This window comes from Ahaetulla prasina, chromosome 1 (assembly GCF_028640845.1).
Source record: "Ahaetulla prasina isolate Xishuangbanna chromosome 1, ASM2864084v1, whole genome shotgun sequence".
Lineage (NCBI taxonomy): Eukaryota > Metazoa > Chordata > Lepidosauria > Squamata > Colubridae > Ahaetulla > Ahaetulla prasina.
Window position 1 is genome coordinate 366,874,785 of NC_080539.1, and position 22,668 is coordinate 366,897,452.

Below are 22,668 nucleotides of genomic sequence, written 5' to 3' on the forward strand. Positions count from 1 at the left end.
CAACAAGTTGCCTGGGGAGTTCTGGAACTTGAAGTCCAGCCATTCTTAAGATTGCTGGGGTTGAGAAACACTGCTTTATAGAATAAAATAATGTCTGAATCAGATGACACTTTCTATCATGTACAGTTTACATACTTGTTTGGGAACAGTAGCAAGAAACAGGTTTTAGGGCAGTGATGAAATCTGAACCGGTTTACTACCGGTTCAATGGCTGCGCATGCACTCTGCGCGCCAAAAGCATGCTGCATGTGCGCATGCACACTACGCACCAAATGCGAGATGCGCACACACGCAGTACACACCAAAAGGAGGCATGGAAAGGAAGGTAAGTAGAACAGCGCGTGCGGGGAGGGGGTGATCAGCTGTGGCGTGCGATCGTCAGAGCCTTTTTTCTTTTTAATTTTTTTAAAGCATTTTTGTAAAAGCGAGTGAGACGGAAAGAAGCGGCAAACGGGCAAACGGGTGATTGGGTGGGCATGGGGGAGGGGAGGGACTTTTGCTACCCGTTTTCCAAACCACCTGCCGCCATCGCTACCGGATCGGCCGATCCAGTCCGAACCGGGAGCATTTTCACCCCTGTTTTAGGTGGAATAACACTGGCTGGTAAACTGAAAAAAAGAATCAGAACTGAGTTGCAAATCTTCACATGACCACTAGGAAGCAGTAAAGAGAAAGAAAGTCTAACATTTTGCTGGCATCTAGTGTCGACATCTGGATTTTCATACCCCAGATATAGTACTCCTGCAAAAGATATTTTCTTAAAGAGCATAGTTGCTTCTAAAGCTTTCTACTTAGAGTAATGAATGAGCTTCCCTTTCTCTTGCACCCGTTACCTCCTTAACCTGGATAAAGTTGCTCTCCATCACATACTCACCACAGTATCCTGGTGTGCCACATACGGTTTTCATTGTATCTTGCTCATCCACAATTTTAGATAAACCGAAATCACCTGGGGGAAAAAAACAGAGATCGTTGTGTGTGAAAGAGAATATTTGTAGCTTAGAGTTAAAACGGTGTGATCCTTGGTGCTGTCTGAGCTTGGTTGTTTTCTTACAGACGTTTCATTACCAATATCTAGGGAACATCATCAGTGATTGTAGGGGGTGGGGTTTGCTCTCATTTTATAATCTAGTGGCTCGCCCAGTCAGGGTTGGTGGGAGTGGTGCTGGAGGTTCTTTGGCTGGGCTGTTTACTGTTAGCTTGTTTGGCAGTTCCTTGATTGGGATCCTGTTTATTTCATAGAATAGAATAGAATAGAATAGAATAGAATTTTATTGGCCAAGTGTGATTGGACACACAAGGAATTTTTCTTGGTGCATACGCTCTCGGTGTACATAAAAGAAAAGATACATTCGTCAAGAATCATAAGGTACAACATTTAATGATAGTCATAGGGTACAAATAAGCAATCGAATCATACTAGGAAACAATCAATAGAAATTTTAAGCATACAACAAGGTTACAGTCTTGTTCTTGATTGTTCTCTGATGTTAATCGGTGTTAATCTCTGTTCACTTGGATGTTGAAGAGCACTGAAAAAAGTGATTTACAACTGGACTTATAAGTGCCATAGCATCCAGTTTGAGTGCTTGGCAACCAGCATATATTTACTCTGGTTGCAGCGTCCCGAGATCATATGGTCATCATTTGCAAACTTCCCAGGGGGCTTCCAACAAGGGAAGCCAATGTGCAAAGCCAGATTCGCTTAATGAACATGGGATTCATTTAACAACTTCAGTGGTTCGCTTAACAACCGTGGGGAAAAAGTCATAAAAAAATCAAATGCAACTAACTAAATCTCCTTGCTGAGGAACAGAGATTCTGGATCCCAATTGGGGTCATAAGTCAAGGACTACCTTATCAGTAGCTCAGGATTGAACTGTGGACTCCTTGGTGTTCTCTTAGCTTAGTTGATGTTTTTTGTAGTTCATTATCCAGTGAATGACTAGGTAACATTATCAGCATATATAATGGACTTATATATATATAACCAGCACAGAGGTGGGAGCTCTGTGGGGGCTCCCACCCTCTGGAACGAACTTCCCCCGGGTTTACGCCAAATACCTGACCTTCGGACCTTCCGCCGCAAATTGAAAACACATCTATTTATTCGCGCCGGGCTGGCTTAAATTTTATTGGTTTTAATTTTTATTATTAATTTTAAGGGGTTTTTTAGTTTTACATATTTTAAAGTTTTTAGGCCAACTATATAATAAGTTTTTTAATCTGTATTTTAATTGTATATTGTACCGTTTGTTTTACCCTGGCTGTACACCGCCCTGAGTCCTTCGGGAGAAGGGCGGTATAAAAATCGAATAAATAATAATAATAATAAGAAGAAGAAAGCCAACCAAATAAGAAGATAATATTCGTAGTTCAGGATTCAGTTAAGGAATCCTTGGTGCTTTCTCTTTCATGTTTTCTGAGCTTAATTGTTTTCCTGAAGATGTTACATTACCCAACTAGGTAACATCATTAGTGCTGATGGTGTTACCTAGTTGAGTAATGAAACGTCTTCAAGAAAACCAAACTTAGAGAGCACCAAAGACTCCATAGATATGCATTCTTTGTGGGATGAATTTTAGATCAATTGATTTTTAAGCCATCTCCCACCCCTTAATATTCAATTGGGATTTGGCCCCCTGGTCCTGGCTAGAATAATTACTCCTGTATATTAAAATTATACCGTAGTAATTAACAGAATCATGCAGAATGTTACTGATATTCTTATTATGGACTATAGTAATAAGACAAATTTATTTGTAAGGAAAGAATGCTGTGTCATTCTGCTTAGAGCAGAAAATATTGTTAAAACAGTAATTCTAATACAGGTAATCCTTGACTTACGACCGCCATTGAGCCCCAGATGTCTCTTGCTGAGTGAGACATTTGTTCAGTGAGTTTTACTCCATTTTATGACTTTTCTTGCCACAGTTGTTAAGTGAATCACTGCACTTGTTAAATTAGTAACATGGTTGTTAAGTGAATCTGCCTTCCCCACTAACTTTGCTTGCCAGAAGGTTACAAATGTGATCACATGACCCTGGGACACTGCAACCGTCATAAATATCAGCATGCTTGGCATCTGAATTTTGACCACATGATCCGGGGATGCCGTAATGGTTGTAAGTGTGAAAAACGATCATAAGTCACTTTTTCAGTGATGTAACTTCGAACAGCAAATAAATGAATTGTGCTGTTAAGTTAGTCAATCCATAATTTAAGGTATTATCTGATGGAAAGAACACCCATTTCTCCCAAAAGTCTGTTAAATTCAAACTCCTGCCATTTGTGTAAGCTGCATAATGACATTATAATGCAAACCATGTAAATGTATCATAAATTCTTTTTTTTTCTCGCTTCGGATCAAATTTCTATTGATGATTTATATCCTTTGTATCAGTTTACGTCAAATGACGTGAATTGACGCAAAGGACATAATTTGCAACACCTGCAAAACACAATTGATGTTAATTGCCATAATAGTGCATTTTTCCACCTAGGGGATATTTGTGAACAATGGATACCCCTCACCCACCATTAGTCTGTTAAAAGAATGTCATTATAAAATATTTTCTGTTTACTTCATCCCACACATACCAATTTTGAGAGGAGCATCGGGGGAGAGATCTGCGTAGAGAAGGTTTTCTGGTTTGAGGTCACGGTGGACAACTCCATTTGAATGCAGATACTAAAAGAGACAAAGACAAAAAATCACGCAACATTTCTGTAATAAAAAGTCCTTTACCTCTATATGCTGTCAAAAAGGATTCCATCTGACACAAGCCAATGAATTATTTCTTATTTATTTAATGTATTTAATCAAGTTATTAGCCACCTCAAATGACACAGTAACTTTAGGTGGTATTTTGATTGTGTTTCAAATTTTTCCAACTTGTGGCATTTTTGTACCGCCACTTAAAACATCACGTATAGGTAGTCCTCAATTTACAAAAGTGAATGTGCAAAGTTACAACGGCACTCAAAAAAGTAACTTGTGACCTCTTTTCACTGTTACAACCTTTGCAGCATCTCCATGAACATGTGATCAAAATTCAGATGCTTGACAACTGGTTCCTATTTATGACGGTCGCAGTATCCCAGGATCATGTGAACCCCTTTTGAGACCTACTGACAAGCAAAGTCAATGGGGAAGCCAAATTCACTTGACAACTGAGTTACTAACTTATCAATTGCAGTGGATCACTTAACAACTGAGGTAAAAAAAGATTTTAAAATGGGGCAAAATTCATTCATTTATTTATTTATTTATTTAATCACATTTTTATACCGCCCTATCTCCCGAGGGACTCAGGGCGGTTTACAGCCTAATAAAAACATACATACAAATAGAAAATAAAACACCAATTTAAAAAACTTATTAAATAAGGCCGAATATTAAAAATTGCAATAAAAATAATAAAACCCTGTTAAAACCAAATTTAAAATTTAAAATTCTAGTCCAGTCCTGCGCAAATAAATAGATGTGTTTTAAACTTGCGGCGAAAGGTTCGAAAGTCAGAAAGTTGACGAAGACCTGGGGAAAGTTTGTTCCAGAGGGTGGGAGCCCCCACAGAAAAGGCCCTCCCCCTGGGTGTCACCAGTCGACACTGCCTGGCTGACGGCACCCTAAGAAGTCCTTCCCTGTGAGAGCGCACGGGTCGGTGGGAGGCAATCGGTGGCAGCAGACGGTCCCGTAGATAACCCGGCCCTATGCCATGGAGCGCTTTGAAGATAGTTACCAAAACCTTGAAGCGCACCCGAAACAAATGTCTCATTTAACGACAGAAATGTTGAGCTCAATTGTGGATGTAAGTTAAGGACTACCTATAGTCATACAGGCAGACCTCAACTTATGACCACAATTGGGATCAGAACTTCTGTCACTAAACAATGTGGCTGTTGTTCAATTTTACTATCCTTTTTTTTGTCACGGTCATTAAATGAATCCAGTTTCCCCCATTGACTGATCTTCTCAGGAGCCTCTGGGAAGGTCGCAAATGGCCATCATGTGACCTTAGGCCACTGCAGCCATCATAAATGGATGTCAGTTGCCATGCACCCAAATTTTGATCAGGGATGCTGCAACGGTCACGAAGTATGAAAATCGGTCATAAGAGTTTTTTCAGCACCATCATAATTTTGAATGGTTGCTAAATGAATCATCATAAGTCAAGGGCTATTTGTAGTAGCATTCCAATGTAAACTGACAAGGTGTTACAGATACAGGTAGCCCCCGACATATGACCACAGCTGAGCCCAAATTTAATGTTGTTAACTGAGACATTTGTTAAGTGAGTTCTGTCCCGTGATACGATCTTTCTTGCCACGGTTGTTAAGTGAATCCCTGCAGTTGATAAGTTAGTTGTTCATGGTTGTTAAGTGAATCTGGCTTCCACACTGACTTTGCTTGTCAGAAGGTCGCAAAAGGGGATCACATGATCCCGGGACACAGCAATGGTCATAAGTATGAACCAGTTGCCAAACATCTGAATTTTGGTTAGGTGACCATGGGGATGCTACAAAGATTGTAATTTTGAAAAATGGTCATAAGTCATTTTTTTCAGTGCCGTTGTAACTTTGAACAGTCACTAAATGAATTGTGTAACTCAAGGACTACCTGTAGACTTTTCAAGCCTAAAGGTAAAGGTAAAGATTCCTCTCGCACATGCGTGCTAATCGTTTCCGACTCTAGGGGGCGATGCTCATCTCCGTTTCAAAGCCGAAGAGCCAGCGCTGTCTAAAGACGTCTCCGTGGTCATGTGACCAGACGTCTCCGTGGTCATGTGGCTGGCATGACTCAACACCAAAGGCACACAGAATGCTGTTACCTTCCCACCAAAGGTGATCCCTATTTTTCTACTTGCATTTTTTACATGCTTTTGAACTGCTAGGTTGGCAGAAGCTAAGAGAAGTAATTGGAGCTCACCCCGTTACACGGCACTAGGGATTCAAACCATTGAACTGCCAACCTTTCGATCGACAAGCTCAGCATCTTAGCCAATGAGCCATCACATCCCTTTTCAAGCCTAGTGTACCATTATTTGGTATCTTATTATATAGGGTCTCCTGCCTGAGAAGGGGGTTGGACTAGAAGACCTCCAAGGTCCCTTCCAACTTTGACAATGTTCTGTTTTGCTCTGTTCTAAATTTATTAGCTTGCACCAACTCTATCTCCATTCTGTGCAGGGTAGTTATAGCCTTGTTTCTGAATTATTAAGACATTCAATTAAAAGTCTAAGTTCCCAAGCCCGATATTGACTTCAACTGCTAATTTCTTTTTATTTTATTGTTTTCTCCCAAACCATTAATAAAGGCACATACAGTATATTCACAGATTACACAGCAACCACGAACTGACCAAATGATAGGCAATTCTTTACTCGTGCTGTGAACAAATTACAGTCTAGGCACAATTACAGGCGCAAGAACAAATTATAGGAACAAATTATATTCTCTCCTGTTGAAATGACAGGCAGAAAGTGCAAAGAAGCTGCTTCTGCTTAAAAAGGGCGGGGAGCCTTTGTTGGATTATTTCTGAATAATTCTAAATAATTATATCAGGAGTTTAAGCACAGCAAAAGCACATTGCTCTGTATTGTTGTTTGGCTGGCTGGGGGATTCTGGGAGTTGGAGTCCACAGGTCTTAAAGTGGCCAAAGTCGGACACCCTTGTCCTGCGTTGAAAAAAAATCCCAATTGTTCTTTTCATTCACTCAGCTGTTAAGAACTCTGTCGGTTCGATAGCATTTCTTTCATACCCCAGAGTGATGGAGACAAATTCTCCCTTTTTGCACAAAGCTAACGATGGGCCACTTTTGTATCTGAATTTCTGTCATATTTTAAAAAACCCGGTTGCCTTGGAAACCATCTTCCCTGACCTTTAGTACCGCGAAACAGCGGCCTACTAATATTCCCTCTAAGAGTTATGGATTTCTTCTTGTTCTTTTATGCCGTGCTGAAATTTAGACCGCCGGAAAGAGCTTAATGCCAAATACACGCTGCCATTCCCCCCCCCGCTTGTCCTGTTTTTTAAGCCGGCTTCTCTTCAGGGAGCAATTCCTCAGAGGCCGGGCGGGAGGGGGCTGAATACCAAATATGGAATTTTCTGCATTTCAAAGGATTCGGGAGTGTTATTTATGAAACTCGTGCTGAAGAGAATTACACGTTAAGAGGGAGTAAGAACAGTCCCTTAAGGGGGTGTCACTGCAAACCAAGATTAATGTATGATTTGCAAGGTGAAACCAGCCACCTTCTCTCCGCTTGTGAATTATTCTCTCCATTCCCTCCGTTGCTGGCAGCTTCCACGTTCACAAAGCGAGCTATGAAGTTGGTTGGCTAATCTGTTTGTCAAATTAAACGATTTATAGATAGTCCTTGACTTACAACCCTTCATTTAGTGACCATTCAAAGTTACGACGGCATTGAAAAAAGTGACTTACGACTGTTTTTCACACTCACAACTGTTGCAGCATCCCCATGGGTTGCATGATCAAAATTTGGATGCTTGGCAGCAGTGGTGGGTTGCTACGGGTTCACCCCGGTTCGGACAAATCGGTAGTAGCGGCGGCTGGAGGCTCTGCCCACCTGCCCGGACGCCATCAAATATGCTCTGCGCATGCGCAGAAGTGGCGCGCACACGAGTGAAGAAAGTGTGCATGCGCGAGTGAACCAGTAGCAAAGGTAAGTGAAACCCGCCACTGCTTGGCAGGCATTTCTGTCGGTTGCAGTGTGTTGAAGTGATAACCTTTTGTGACCTCTGCAAGAAAGGAAGCCAGATTCATTTAACAACTATATTACTAACTTAACAGCTGAGTGTTTTGCTTAACAACTGTGGCAAGAAGAGTTGTAAAATGGGGCAAAACTCGCTCAACAACTGTCTCGATGAGCAACAGAAATTTTGGGCTAAACTGTGATCGTAAGTGGAGGACAACTTGTTGTAATTAGACTTAAACAACACTGTAGAGGTAACCCTTGATTTATGACTGTAATGGAGGCTGCCCATTAGGGTCATAAATCATGACAGTTGGAAAATAGGTCACCCGTATCAGCAACATGATTTTACAACTTTGTTTGCAGTACTTGTAAAGCAAACGCTGCAGTCATTAAGCAAGCCCATTGTTCACTGGTGTTTTGTCAAAAAGCAGAAGGAAAAACCCGTGTCTGGCAAATACATTGCAAATTGTGGTTATTTGATTGAGGGCTATAAATGCAGAATGATTGGTGAGTACTTCCATTCTGAAGTATGGTCACAAGCAGCGGTGAAATGCTCCCGGTTCGGACTGGATCGCCCGATCCGGTAGCAATGGCGGCGGGTGGTTTGGAGAATTAGTAGCAAAAATCCCTTCTTCCCCCCCTCATGCCCAGCTGAGCCGCACAATCATCAGAGGTTTTTTTTTTTATTTTTAAAAGCATTTTTTCTTCGGCCAAAAAATGCTTTTAAAAGTAAAAAAAAAAAGCCTCTGATGATCGCGCGGCTCAGCTGGGATCGTTAGAGCTTTTTAAAAGCATTCAGCCAAAGAGGTTGTTAAAAAATGCTTTTAAAAGGCTCTGATGATTCCAGCTGAGTTGCCTGATCGTCAGAGGCTTTTTTTCTTTTAAAGGCAAAAAAAATGCTTTTAAAAGAAAACAAAAGCAAGGCAACTCAGCAAAAAGAAAACAAAAGCAAGGCAACTCAGCTGGGATCGTCAGAGCCTTTTAAAAGCATTTTTTACAACCTCTTCAGCCCAAGAGGTTGTAGAAAAAATGCTTTTAAAAGTAAAAAAAAAAAGTTGGCCACGCCCACTCAGTCACATTACACACCCACAAGCCACACCCACAGAACCAGTAGTAACAAATGTTACATTTCACCACTGGTCACGAGACTGTGGGGCCCTGGCCATCAGAGCTATAAGTTGTAATGATCTATTATAATATCAAGCGGTCACTAAGCAGCTGGTCATAACTGGAGGACTACAGGTACTCCTCGAGTTATGACCACAATTGAGCTTTAAGTAAAATATTTGTTAACTGAATTTGCCCCCTTTTAAGATTGTTCTTGCCACAGTTGTTAAGTGAATCACTGCATTTATTAAATTAGTAACACGGCTGTTAAGTGAATTTGGATTCCCCATTGACTTTGCTTGTCAGAAGGTCGCAAAAGGGGACACCCAGGACACTGCAACCCTCATAAATATGAACCCCTTTGCCAAGCATCTGAAATTTGATCATGTGACCAGGGGGAATGCTGCAACAGTCACTAAGTGTGGAAAGCTCACTTTTACCGTATAACTCACTTTTTTCAGTGTCGTTGTAACTTTTTTTTTTTTTAAATACAAGCAAACATAAAAACATCTTCAATCCAGATACAGTGTGTCAGTGGGTTGATTACAAATCTTCTGTGCAATTTCAACATATACATATCATAAGATGTTGAGACTCTAGAAAGAGTGCAGAGAAGAGCAACAAAGATGATTAGGGGACTGGAGGCTAAAACATATGAAGAACGGTTGCAGGAACTGGGTATGTCTAGTTTAATAAAAAGAAGGACTAGGGGAGACATGATAGCTGTGTTCCAATATCTCAGGGGCTGCCACAAAGAAGAGGGAGTCGGGCTGTTCTCCAAAGCACCTGAGAGTAGAACAAGAAGCAATGGGTGGAAACTGATCAAGGAGAGAAGCAACTTAGAACTAAGGAGAAATTTCCTGACAGTTAGAACAATTAATAAGTGGAACGACTTGCCTGCAGAAGTTGTGAATGCTCCAAACAGTGGAAATTTTTAAGAAAATGTCAGATAACCTTCTGTCTGAGATGGTGTAGGGTTTCCTGCCTGGGCAGGGGGTTGGACTAGAAGGCCTCCAAGGTCCCTTCCAACTCTGTTGTTATGTTATGTTATTAATTTGTCTAATCTTACATTTTGTCAATCTAATATGTATCCAAATGTTTTAATCAACTGATCCTTTAATTAACAATAATATTTTATTCTCTCATTTCATGTAAATTATTCTAAATATTTTATCTTATTGCATCATTTATTCCATTATCTTAAATCAATGGTATCATTCAACAACCTCTCTCAAATCTTTTTAAACGTATTTTTCCTTCTAGCCATTGATAAAATAAGTCCCATATCTTATAATATTGTTTATCTTCCTGTTCTCTAATTTCAAATGTCAATTTACTCATTTCTGTGCATTCCATTATTTTCTTAATAATTTCATCTTGCAATGGTAATTTCTCACTTTTCCAATTCTTAGCAAACACAATCCTAAGTGCTGTTGTAACTTTGAACAGCCAACTAAATGAACTGTTGTAAGTCAAGGACTTTCTGTACTTGTAAATCATGATATTTCAAATCACGTTAATCCAAATAAGCAGCGTAGTGTGATTTTGAATCTGTTCTAGTACTTCTTTTCTGTTCCAATTTCTCCCTCATCTGTTCTTTAGCCTAGAAAGAGTTTGCCTGTGGCAGGTTGGCTCTGTCACTGCTGTCCATCAAATAGTTTCTTTGATGGTGCAAAATAGAGAAAGGATCACCTGATGTCCTACTTTCCATCTTGATTCTACTGCAGTGATGTACGTAAAAGAGTTAGGGCTGAAATAGCCGTAGGCCACTCTCTCCACGTTAATTACCCCCAGGACTATTACCACTGGCTCAGGAAATTTCAATTTATTTTGAGGTCAGCTCTTGTTCATCTCTCTCTCAAGCTCACTGATTTGCCTGCATTTTATCTTTTTGCGGGTTAATTTAAAAAAAAATCTTTGCTGATGTTTTATAAATAACCCTCAAGCTCTATTTTGGCTCGCTGAGCTGAGCACGGTGTGCGCTTGCTCTGTGATCTGAACGTACAGATCGACTGGGTGTGTGCTGGGGGCAAACTAAATTGGAAATCACCCATAGTAATTTTCCAAGACAGCACTCAGTTGCAACCAAATCCCAGGGGAAATTATGCAGCCAAGTAGTCTCCCAGATTGGGTGCACTAGCTTTAAATCGGAGCAAAACTATTCACAGATAGGGCTCGACTTACGACCAGAGTTGGGATCAGAATTTCCTTTACTGAGCCGAGTGGTTATTCCATTTAACGTTTTGATAGGATACAAAATACAAAAATAAATAGGAAAAAATGTGAGGGGGAAAGGGGAGGGGAAGAGAAGTGAGGAAGGGTTGAGGAAAAAAAAAAAGAAGCTTTGACTTCCGACTCCACTGTTGCAGTAAAATAAAGAATTAACGTCAAACCACAACTTTTTGTTTTTTCGTGACAATATAAACTAACCATTTCTATAAAGATCTATCAAACCAATTCAGGGGTCTGCAAACTTGGCTCTTTTAAGACTTGTGGACTTCAACTCCCAGAGTTCCTCAGCCAGAGGAACTCTGGGAGTTGAAGTCCACAAGTCTTAAAAGAGCCAAGTTTGCAGACCCCTGAACTAATCAGTAAAGCAGAATGGTTATTAAATGAATTGGGTCCAATTGTTATGGCCTTTTCTGCCACAGGTGTTAAACACATTACTGCAGTCGTTAAGTGAATCATGGGCTTATTAAGCGAATCCAGCTTTTCCCATTGATTTTACCTTTCAGAAGCTGGCTGGGAAGGTCACAAATGGCAACCACGCGACCCTGGGATGCTGCAACCATCGTAAATGCATGCTGGTTGTCAAGCTCCCAAATTCTGATCATGTGACCGTGGGGTTGCTGCGATGGTCATAAGTGTGAGGAAGAGTCTCTGCGGATTTTGATCCGCTAGTTGTTGTGGACTTTAGGGGGCAGTGCTCATCTCCTTTTCAAGGCCATTGAGCCATCGTTGTCCGAAGACATTTCTGTGGTCATGTGTCCACCACAGAGTGCTGTTACTTTACTTTTTTTCAGAGCCACTGTAACTTTGAACGGTCACCAAATGAGTGGTTGTAAAACAAGGACCACTTGTAATGGGGTCAGAGAAAATTCCAGGATCTGACAGAAGAGGGACTGGATTTGGTGGGAAATTTATTCTTCATTTCTAGCTATTGAAGGGACATCTGGTTATCAGGGACTGATGGGAGAAAATATTCACCCTACAAACTGTGATCCTATTCTCTCAATCAGCCCTGTGCAACTACAATAAAAAAAAATTATTATTATTATTATTATTATTATTATTATTATTATTATTATTATTATTATTATTATTATTATTATTATTATTATTCGATTTTTATACCGCCCTTCTCCCGAAGGACTCAGGGCGGTGTACAGCCAAAGTAAAAACAGACAATACAATATACAATTTAAAATACAAATTAAAAAACTTATTTTATAATTGGCCTAAAAAACTTTAAAATATATAAAACTAAAAACCCATTAAAATTAATAATAGAAAATTTAAAAATCAATAAAATTTAAGACAGCCCCGCGCGAATAAAAAGATGTGTCTTCAATTCGCGGCGGAAGGTCCGAAGGTCAGGTATTTGGCGTAAACCCGGGGGAAGTTCGTTCCAGAGTGTGGGAGCCCCCACAGAGAAGGACCTTCCCCTGGGGGCCGCCAGCCGGCATTGCTTGGCGGACGGCACCCTGAGAAGTCCCTCTCTGTGAGAGCGTACGGGTCAATGGGAGGCATGCGGTATTGTGCACATTATTCTAGGAATAGAATGTCAATAGACTTTAGATATTTTGAGTAGAAGACAGATGATTTTCACGATCCCTAACCATTGCAAACTGGGATTCACAGAAACTGTACCTCATGTAGAAGAGCATTTCTTAACCTCAGCAATTTTAAGATGTGTGGACTTCAACTCCCAGAATTCCCCTGGTGGGAATTCCCTGCCAGGGGAATTCTGGGAGTTGAAGTCCACACATCTTGAAGTTTCTGAGGCTGAGAAAGACCGATGTAGAGGACTCTTAGCTGCCCTTTTCATCTTCCTTTTTCTCTGCATCTCTCCCATTCGTTCAGTGCCAATTCTTATTGGGGCTATCTTTGTTTTCTTTTGCCCCAAAGATTTTTTTGGCCAATCTTTATATTTTGTTATTTTCTCCAGTTTTTTACTCCTCTATTCTGCTATCCCCAGCTAGTGTAATATACAGCCCAGCTGGTGTAATATACACAGAGTAATATACATGTGGATCCAGGACATAAACTGTTTCAACTCCTACCCTCAAAACGACGCTATAGAGCACTGCACACCAGAACAACTAGACACAAGAATAGTTTTTTCCCGAAGGCCATCACTCTGCTAAACAAATAATTCCCTCAACACTGTCAAACTATTTACTGAATCTGCACTACTTAATCAATCTTCTCATAGTTCCCATCACCAATCTCTTTCCACTTATGACTGTATGACTGTAACTTGTTGCTGGCAATCCTTATGATTTATATTGATATACTGACCATCAATTGTGTTGTAAATGTTGTACCTTGATGAACGTATCTTTTCTTTTATGTACACTGAGAGCATATGCACCAAGACAAATTCCTTGTGTGTCCAATCACACTTGGCCAATAAAAAATTCTATTCTATTCTATTCTATTCTATTCTATTCTATTCTATTCTATTCTATTCTATTCTATTCTATTCTATTCTATTCTATGTTGCACAGAATATGACGTACATATGGAAAAGTATGACTAGTTGTTTTTTCCCCCATTTGTATAAAGATTATTCTTTATATTATTCATGTTGTCTTGTATTCTTGTATGGACTGCACCAGTAAAGGCTAAACCAATTTCATTGTATACATGATGTACAATGACAATAAAGGCTTTGAACTTTGAGCTTTGAACTTTAGTGCAATGTCCACTATAATAATATTATTATTATTATTATTATTATTATTATTATTATTATTATTATTATTATTATTATTATTATTATTATTATTATTATTATTATTAACGTAGGGAAGCTGCTGATGCCCATCAGTTGCTGATTTCAGAGCTTTCTGACAGGGAACTTGCAAAGATAATATTAATTGAATATTGAAAAAAATGAAGCCACAACTTCAAAAAACGAAGTACACACACACACACACACACACACACACCCTCCCACCATCAGAGAGCCACTCTTGCACAGATCCATGAAAAGCAAAGACCTCGATTGCGTGCCTGCCTACGAAATTCCACTTAACAGAAAAGGTGCCTTTGAAAGATGGCAAAATTTATATTTCCGTTTCCTTGGCAACCAAACTTCTACCCTCCAAAGCAGATGCAAGGACATGGAATCCAGAAAAAGGAAGGAAGGAAACATTCAAATGGCTTACGGAGACAGCTTCCAGGATCTGTTTCACCACGTGGGCTGCATCCCTTTCGCTGTAAAATCCCCTCTCCACAATCCTGCAGAGAAGAAACAGCATGCAGATTTTTTATATATATATTTAATCAGGTACAGCCAGCCTGATTGCCAGTTTGTAAATCTGCTTTGGGGGTGGGGGGGAGGAATACTTAAAAATAAATAAGCTTGTGGGTGTACTAGTTTCTTTTCTGCTGCTTTAATGTGTGATACAAGGAGGAGGAGGAGGCTGGGAAGCTTTGCAAGCAAGAGAGGGCAGGAATGGCAGGTTGCTAGGCAACCAGCACATTCCTCTTCCTGGTGGATGCAAAAGGGAGAACGCTGCAGGGGTTGCTAGGCAACCATTCACACATTGCCTCCTCCTTGGTTCTCTGTCCCAGGACTGCAGAGTTTAATAAAGCAATCTGTTCAATTCAAGTATCTTTTTTTAAAAAAAAAAAATGCCAGTAAACATCATTTTGAAAGAAGGGATCCTCTTTACTTCTTATATTTCCTGTATGAAGGAGAAGCTCCATAGGCCTTGGGAGACAGAAGGGAAGATCTGGGGGGGCGGTGGAATCCAGTTTTGGTCATCATGATGTAAAAAAGATGTTGAGACTCTAGAAAGAGTGCAGAGAAGAGCAACAAAGGAGACTAGAAGCTAAAACTTATAAAGAACGGTTGGTGGAATTGGGTATGTCTAGTTCAATGAAAAGAAGGACTAGGGGAGACATGATAGCAGTGTTTTGATATCTCAGGGGCTGCCACAAAGAAGAGGGAGTCAAGCTATTCTCCAAAGCACCTGAAGGCAGGACAAGAAGCAATGGGTGGAAACTAATCAAGGAGAGAAGCAATCTAGAACTAAGGAGAAATTTACTGAGTTAGAACAATTAACCAGTGGAACAACTTGCCTCCAGAAGTTGTGAATTCTCCAACACTGAAAGTTTTTAAGAAGAGATTGGACAACCATTTGTCTAAAATTGTACAGGGTTTCATGCCTGAGCAAGGGGTTAGATTAGAAGACCTCCAAGGTCCCTTCCAGCTCTATTCAGATTCTGATTCTGATCAGTTGTATGTCACTTTCTGAGGTTGTAAAAAAAAGGCCTTGGTAGACGGAAGGAAGGAAAACTTTGAGAAACAGAAGGAAAGATATTAGGGGCAGAAGGAAAAGCCCTTGGGAAACAGAAGGAAAGATATTAGGGTAAGAAGGAAAAGGCCTTGGAAGACACAATGAAAATTTTGTGAGTCAGAAGGGGAAGTCTTGGGGGCAAAAGGATTGGGGGACAGAAGAAAGACCTGCAGTCTAGACCAGGGGTCTCCAACCTTGGCAACTTTAAGACTTGCGGACTTCAACTCCCAGAGGAACTCTGGGAGTTGAAGTCCACAAGTTGAAGTCCGCAAGTCTTAAAGTTGCTAAGGTTGGAGACCCCTGGCCTAGACAATCAACATAAGCAAAGTTATCTCAGTCCATAGATAGAGGGAGTGCTTGCAAAGCTTCTCAGAAGGGACCCTCCGTAGTTTTTTTTTTTTTTTGGAAAGTGAAAGGAAAGGAAGGGAGAAATACTTTTAGACTTGCAATAAAGGTAGAATTGATATTCATTGTTGCACTTCTTGTCTGGATCACCTCAAAGGGCTAACAGTGTCAAATATTTAAAAAGGGGATGGGGGCTTTGGTTGTGTCTTAATTTTTTTATGCAATCTTCTTCCCCCCTTTAAATATTCACAGAAAAACGGGTGGGGAAACTTATTTGGAAGAGAGGGGAAACATTTGCTTTGCAGGATATTTTTTTTCAAATTCCCAGTCTATTCGAGAGCCCTGATTTCCTGGTGGTCTCCTATCCATAATTAACCAGGCTTGATCCCGATTAGCTTTTCAAAATCAGGCATGATATATGTATTTTTTTACATATATCCTAGCAATTGTTATCGGTAGTTACTCTTAATCTCTACTAATGACTAGATATTCATGGAAATTTATCTGGCTTCTTGTAGAATTACTCTGTGACTTGGCTTTTTTCCCCTCCACGTCATTGACTAATTCTATTCTTTTTGCTGCCATCCAGTTCATATTTTCATTTCGTGCCTGGCTTGCAATAGCCATTCTCAAACATCATGATTAATTCCCCGCCCCAGTGGATCACGGCCACCCATCGTATTTATTTTCCAAGAAGGACTCTAGGTTGTAGGTGAAGCTACAAGCTATTTGAAAACACGGACAAGGCTGGAATCTCTCATTTGTCTTTGCAACTGGTCATTTTTCCCTTTAGCTCTGTAGGTAAAAAAAACTTTTTTTAAAATCTTAAAACAAAAATTAAAGTGAGGTCAATCAAGGAAGCTTGGCTGGTACAGGCACATTTATGCCCACCAATTCTATAAAAAAAATTTTTTTACTATCTCCATTTTCAGCAACAGCTGAAGCTAGAAAGGAACAGGGTAGAAGGCATTTCATATATTTTACAAGAAGAGTAAAATGAGTTCCACAAAATACCTTATCCCACCAGACTTGAAATCCCAGGTTTAGAAAACTTACCTTGCCTTCCTAGGTTTAGAAAATCCTAAATCCTAGGTTTAGAAAACCTGCCTTCGACAACACCTAAGTTTAACTCATAGAATCATCTACTGTAATGTCCTTCCTGTTAAAGACTACTTCAGCTTCAATTGCAATAATATAAGAGCAACCAATAGATTTAAACTTAATGTTAACCGCTTCAATCTAGATTGCAGAAAATATGACTTCTGTAACAGAGTTATCAGTGCTTGGAACACATTACCTGACTCTGTGGTCTCTTCTCATAATCCCAAAAGCTTTAGCCAAAAACTATCTATCTACCTACTATTGACCTCACCCCATTCCTAAGAGGACTATAATTGTGCATAAGAGCACAAACGTGCCTACCGTTCTTGTACTATTGTTTTTTTTTCATATATATATATTTTTTTCATATATATATATATATATATATATATATATATATATATATATATATATATATATATATATATATATGTAGGTCTTTGGTTATCTGGGTTTTCTCCCGCGTAAAATTGGAAGTGTCTTGCCAAGACACTTCCAATTTTACGTGGGAGAAAACCCGAATAACCAAAGACCTACATACAAACACCCGCGAAAACCTCAGAAAACAAACAAATATATATATATATATATATATATATATGCTTATACTTCCTTATATTTCCTCATATATATGTTTATATACTATATAATCATTTTGTATGATGCTTGTGTATATTGTTGTGACAAAAATAAATAAATAAAAATAAAAATAAAAAGGCAAGCTAAGGAAATTAGAGCTTAGAGACTGGTTGTGAATTAAACCAAGCATCTTTCCTGCGTCCCAAACACATCTTTTTCCCCATGGTAACAAATTACCCTCTTTTCCTTTGTTCAATTAGTCATCCTTAATTAAGAATCTGCCAATTAAGCCAAGGTTTCTCCTGTGTTACCTGTCAAACAGCTCACCACCTGTCACCAATTCAAGGATGAGTGTGATCTCTGTGGGGGTTTCGAAGATGTCTTTGAGTTTGATCTAAAAGCAAGTGGGAAGAAATAGAGCAGGATGAATAACTTTGATCTAAAAGCTTTGCAGAAACGAGGAAAAAGCAATGGAACTTCCGAATATTTACACATTTGCGTGCCCAGACTCTGCTGAAAACCGTCCATTCGAAGACATTGTGCAGAAAGAAACTTCAATCTGCTTGGTTTTTATGACTTTATATGCATCAACGTTAGAGGCTGGCAAATCTTTTATTTTTAATTTATTTTAATTTATTTATTTATTTATTATTTAAATTTCTAGACCGCCCTTCTCCCGAAGGACTCAGGGCGATTTACAGCCATATAAAAAAACAATATACAAACATTAAAATAATTTAAAACGAAATATTTAAATTTAGGCTACTCCTTAAAACCCGTTTAAAATTCCCAATTAAAACTATCAAGCCAGTCCTGTGCGATGAAAAACCATGTTTTCAGCTCACGTCGGAAAGTCCGGAGATTGGGGAGTTGGCGAATACCAGGTGGTAATTCGTTCCAGAGGGTTGGAGCCCTCACAGAGAAGGCCCTCCCCCTGGGGGTCGCCAGCCGACATTGTCTAGCCGACGGTACCCCAAGGAGGCCCACCCTGTGGGAGTGCACTGGTCACTGGGAGGCCGTCGGTCGCAGTAGGCGGTCCCGTAAATAACCAGGTCCCATGCCATGAAGCGCTTTAAAGGTGGTACCAATACCTTGAATTGCACCCGGAAGATCACTGGAAGCCAGTGCAGCCTACGCAGGAGTGGTGTTATATGGGAGCCTCGACTTGCTCCCTCTATCACCCGCGTTTTAATGGAGGGTTATCAATTTCACAAGTTTATTGTGCCCTTGGGGTTGAACTTAAAAATATTTTCAAAATGGTACTAAAACCTCTTATCCATATTACAGATCAGCCTCAACTTAATAGTCACATTTCCTATTATTAAGCAAGTTGGCTGTTAAGTGAGTCGCACCTGCTTTTATAACCTTTTGGCCATGGGTGTTAAGCGAATCACTGCAGTTGTTAAGTGAAACATGCAATTGTTAAGCAAATGCAGATTTCCCCATTGGCTTTGCTGGCTGGAAGCCTGCTGGGAAGATTGTAAATAGTGATTTTTTGATTTCAGGAATAAATGCATGCCAGTTGCCAAGCACCTGAATTTTGATCATCTGACTGTGAAGATGCTGCAACAGTCATAAGTACGAGGACTGGTCGTAAGCCACTTTTTTCAGTGCCATGGAACTTCAAATAGTCACTATAAATGGTTGTTAGTAAAGGGCTATATGTAGTACACTTTCTCTAAAATATAAGATAGATAATATGTATTTTATGATTATAATCATGATTTATCACTTGTTGCTTGTATGTACACTGAGAGCTTATGCACCAGAGATAAATTCCTTATATGTCCAATCACACTTGGCCAATAAAGAATTCTATTCTATTCTATTGTTCTATTCTGTTTTGTTCTGTTCTTTTTTGTTCTGTTCTGTTCCGTTCTGTTAGCTTTATACACATTTTGTTTGCCTTTTTTCTCTTTTGCAAACATTTTCCCCTAACAGGTCTTTTTCCTTTTTTCTCAAATGTTCTTTGTAACCTGGCACATTTGGAGAACTGGGAATTTAAAATGATGATTCAATTTTATTTTGGGAGTTTTGCTGCAAAAAGCTGATATTAGATCAGTTTTCATTCTGTTGAAAATTGCATAATTTTCTCACCAGTAATGTTTCAGCCACATAAGCTGTTCTGATTTAAAAAAATTTTTTAAAAGAAAGTGCTCATTTATATTAAAAAGTCCAAATTGAGTTGCCAGCTGGGTCCTTCTATCTATTGGGAGACCTCAAACAATATGTCCTTCGGTGGAATTTCTGCTCTGAATGGTATGTCAGAGACACTGCAAGGACATTGGGGAAAACTAAGTGAAAGTCTATATCCATCCCAAGGGTGGCTTAGTGGGTAAGATGCTAAGCTTGTCGATCGAAAGGTTTAGCAGTTTAGCAGTTCAAATCCCAAATCCCTCCCATTACTTGTCCCTGCTTCTGCCAACTTAGCAGTTCGAAAGCACGTAAAAATGCAAGTAGAAAAAATAGGGACCACCTTTGGTGGGAAGGTAACAGCGTTCCGTGCGCCTTTGGCGTTGAGTCATGCCGGCCACATGACCACGGAGACGTCTTCGGACAGCGCTGGCTCTTCGGCTTTGAAACGGAGACGAGCACCGCCCCTAGAGTCGGGAACGACTAGCACATATGTGCGAGGGGAACCTTTACCTTTACCTATATCCATCCCAGGAAGGTTTTATATAGGTAGGCCTCAACATACGACAATTTACTTAGTCACCATTTTAGGTTTCATCATACTCCCCAAAACTTACTTATGACGCAGATTCAAAATTTGATGTTGCCCGCCTGCAATCATGTGATCTCACTTTGGGTTTTTGGCAATCAAGCAGCATTTGTGGCTGTTTGCAGCATCCTGTGGTCATGTGACCACGATTTACAGCATTTCTTGCCTGAAATCAACATTTACTTCTGCTTTCCTTCAAAAATCGCCCATTGCTGACAATGGAGTGGAGTGGAGTGGAGTGAATAGAATAGAATAGAATAGAATAGAATAGAATAGAATAGAATAGAATAGAATAGAATAGAATAGAATAGAATAGAACAGTCTTTATTGGCCGTGTGATTGGACACACAAGGAATTTGTCTCTGGTGCATAAACTCTCAGTGTGCATACAAGCAACAAGTGATAAATCATGATTATAATCATAAAATACATATTATCTATCTTATAGATACCAATAGGAGTAGGTAGAAGGAAAGATGAGAAGTAATGCAGTCCTATTACATTGTTAGATATCCTTAGACATACGACAGTGCTATGGGAATTACCTGTTTAGGTGAGTGATTGCATAGGGGACCACAGTATTTGCTTAATGACTGTAGTATTTGCTTCATGACCTCTGCATTCACTTAATGACCATTGCAAAAAAATATATCATATAATCAGGTTGGTCACATGGCTGACTTATGACTGTCATGACATATGACAGAAAATATGTGCTCCATAATGGTCGTAAATTGAGGTCTACCTGTAAACACATAAAGCAAGCAATAGTATTCACTGTCTCTCATTATGGAAGCCAAAATTGGATTTTGAAGAGGCGGAATAGGAAGAGTGTCTGTAAGGGGCATGCATAAGAGCACCAGCGTGCCTACCGTCCCTGTCCTAATGTTCCCTTTAATTGTATTCATTTTATGTATTCAATTCATGCTTATACTTATATATATTATCTAATACGTACCTGACAAATAAATAAATAATAATTAAAAAGTGTCAACATTTTTGAATTTTGCCTTTAGAGAGCTATTATGGACAGGCTAAAAATAAATGGATCATCAAACAAATCAATTCAGAGGTTTCACTCATGGGACAGATGCCCAGATTATCGTACTATGGATGCATTAAGCAAAGACTCGGCTCCCTAGTGGAGGCTCTAATGCCGGGAAAAGATAGAAGGAAAGAGAAGAAAAAGAAGACAAACAGCAAAATGTAAGGGCTCTGTTACAGCGATGATGGGTTCCGTGATGGGCCAGCTTGAGGAAAGATAAATTTATCTCTGTGGATGCTGATACCAACCTGAGAGCTAGTCCTCGACTTACAACCGTTTGCTTAGTGATCGTTCAAAATGACAAGAGCACTGAAAATAATGACTTATGATGATCGCTGCAGCATCCCCATGGTCATGTGACCAAAGTTCAGGCATTTGGCAACTGGCCTGTATTTATGACAATTGCACTGTTCCATCCCGAGGTTATGTGGTCACCTTCCCAGCTGGTTTCTTATTATTTATTTATTTATTTATTTATTTATTTATTTATTCAATTTGTATACCGCCCTTCTCCCGAAGGACTCAGGGCGGTTTACAGCCAATAAAAATACATATAATACAGGTTAAAAACAATATAAAAATATAAAAAACTGATTCAATATATGGCATAGAAAAGCTAAAATAAAAATAAAAAGCCCCACTTAAAACTGCATTTAGGCAAGCCCTGCGCGATGGAACAAAAGCGTCTTCAGCTCGCGGCGAAAGGTCCGGAGGTCGGGAAGTTGATGAAGCCCTGGAGGCAGCTCATTCCAGAGGGCCGGAGCCCCCACAGAGAAGGCCCTCCCCCAGGAGTCGCCAGCCGACATTGTTTGGCCGATGGCACCCTGAGGAGGCCATCCCTGTGGGAGCACACAGGTCGATGGGAGGCTACTGGTGGCAGTAGGCAGTCCCGTAAATAACCAGGTCCAATGCCATGGAGCGCTTTAAAGGTAGTAACCAATACCCTGAATTGCACCCAAAAGACCACCGGGAGCCAGTGCAGACCGCGCAAGAGAGGTGTCACATGGGAGCCTCGAGGTGCTCCCTCTATCACCCGCGCAGCTGCATTCTGGACCAGTTGGAGCTTCCGGGTGCCCTTCAAGGGGAGCCCCATGTAGAGAGCATTGCAGTAGTCCAGGCGGGATGTGACGAGAGCATGAGTGACTGTGCAGAGGGAAGCCTGGTCTAGAAAAGGACGCAACTGGCGTTTCTGACAAGCAAAGTCAATGGGGGAAGCCAGATGCATTTAATGACCGCACGATTCACTTAAGAACTGCAGTGATTCACTTAACAACTGTGGCAAAAACAGCCATAAAATGGGGCAGAATTCATTGCCTGGCTTAGCAACAGAAATTTCGGGTTCAATTATGGTAATTAAGTCAAGGTCTACCTGTAATCCATCAATCAAAGCATCAGATGTGGATCCAGCAGCGGGTTTCCAATATTCTTAGCACCGGTTCACTGCACATACACACGCTTGCTTTGCACGCATGCCTTCCGTGCATGTGCTTTGCTTACATGCATGCTTTCCACACATGCACCTGG

The 22,668-nt window shown here is 40.1% G+C and overlaps 1 protein-coding gene across 2 annotated transcripts in view; it reads right to left on the reverse strand.

Annotated features, from left to right (window-relative positions):
* Positions 1 to 22,668, reverse strand: part of LOC131188317 (calcium/calmodulin-dependent protein kinase type IV-like) — an 81,675-nt gene that overhangs the window by 14,568 nt on the left and 44,439 nt on the right. For both annotated transcript variants that reach the window (XM_058163521.1, XM_058163519.1), the window contains 4 exons: positions 17,689 to 17,771; positions 14,216 to 14,288; positions 3,601 to 3,691; positions 875 to 949 (listed from right to left, as the gene is read on the reverse strand). In XM_058163521.1, the coding sequence (XP_058019504.1) occupies positions 875 to 949; positions 3,601 to 3,691; positions 14,216 to 14,288; positions 17,689 to 17,771 (322 nt within the window). The remainder of the gene's footprint in view (positions 1 to 874; positions 950 to 3,600; positions 3,692 to 14,215; positions 14,289 to 17,688; positions 17,772 to 22,668) is intronic.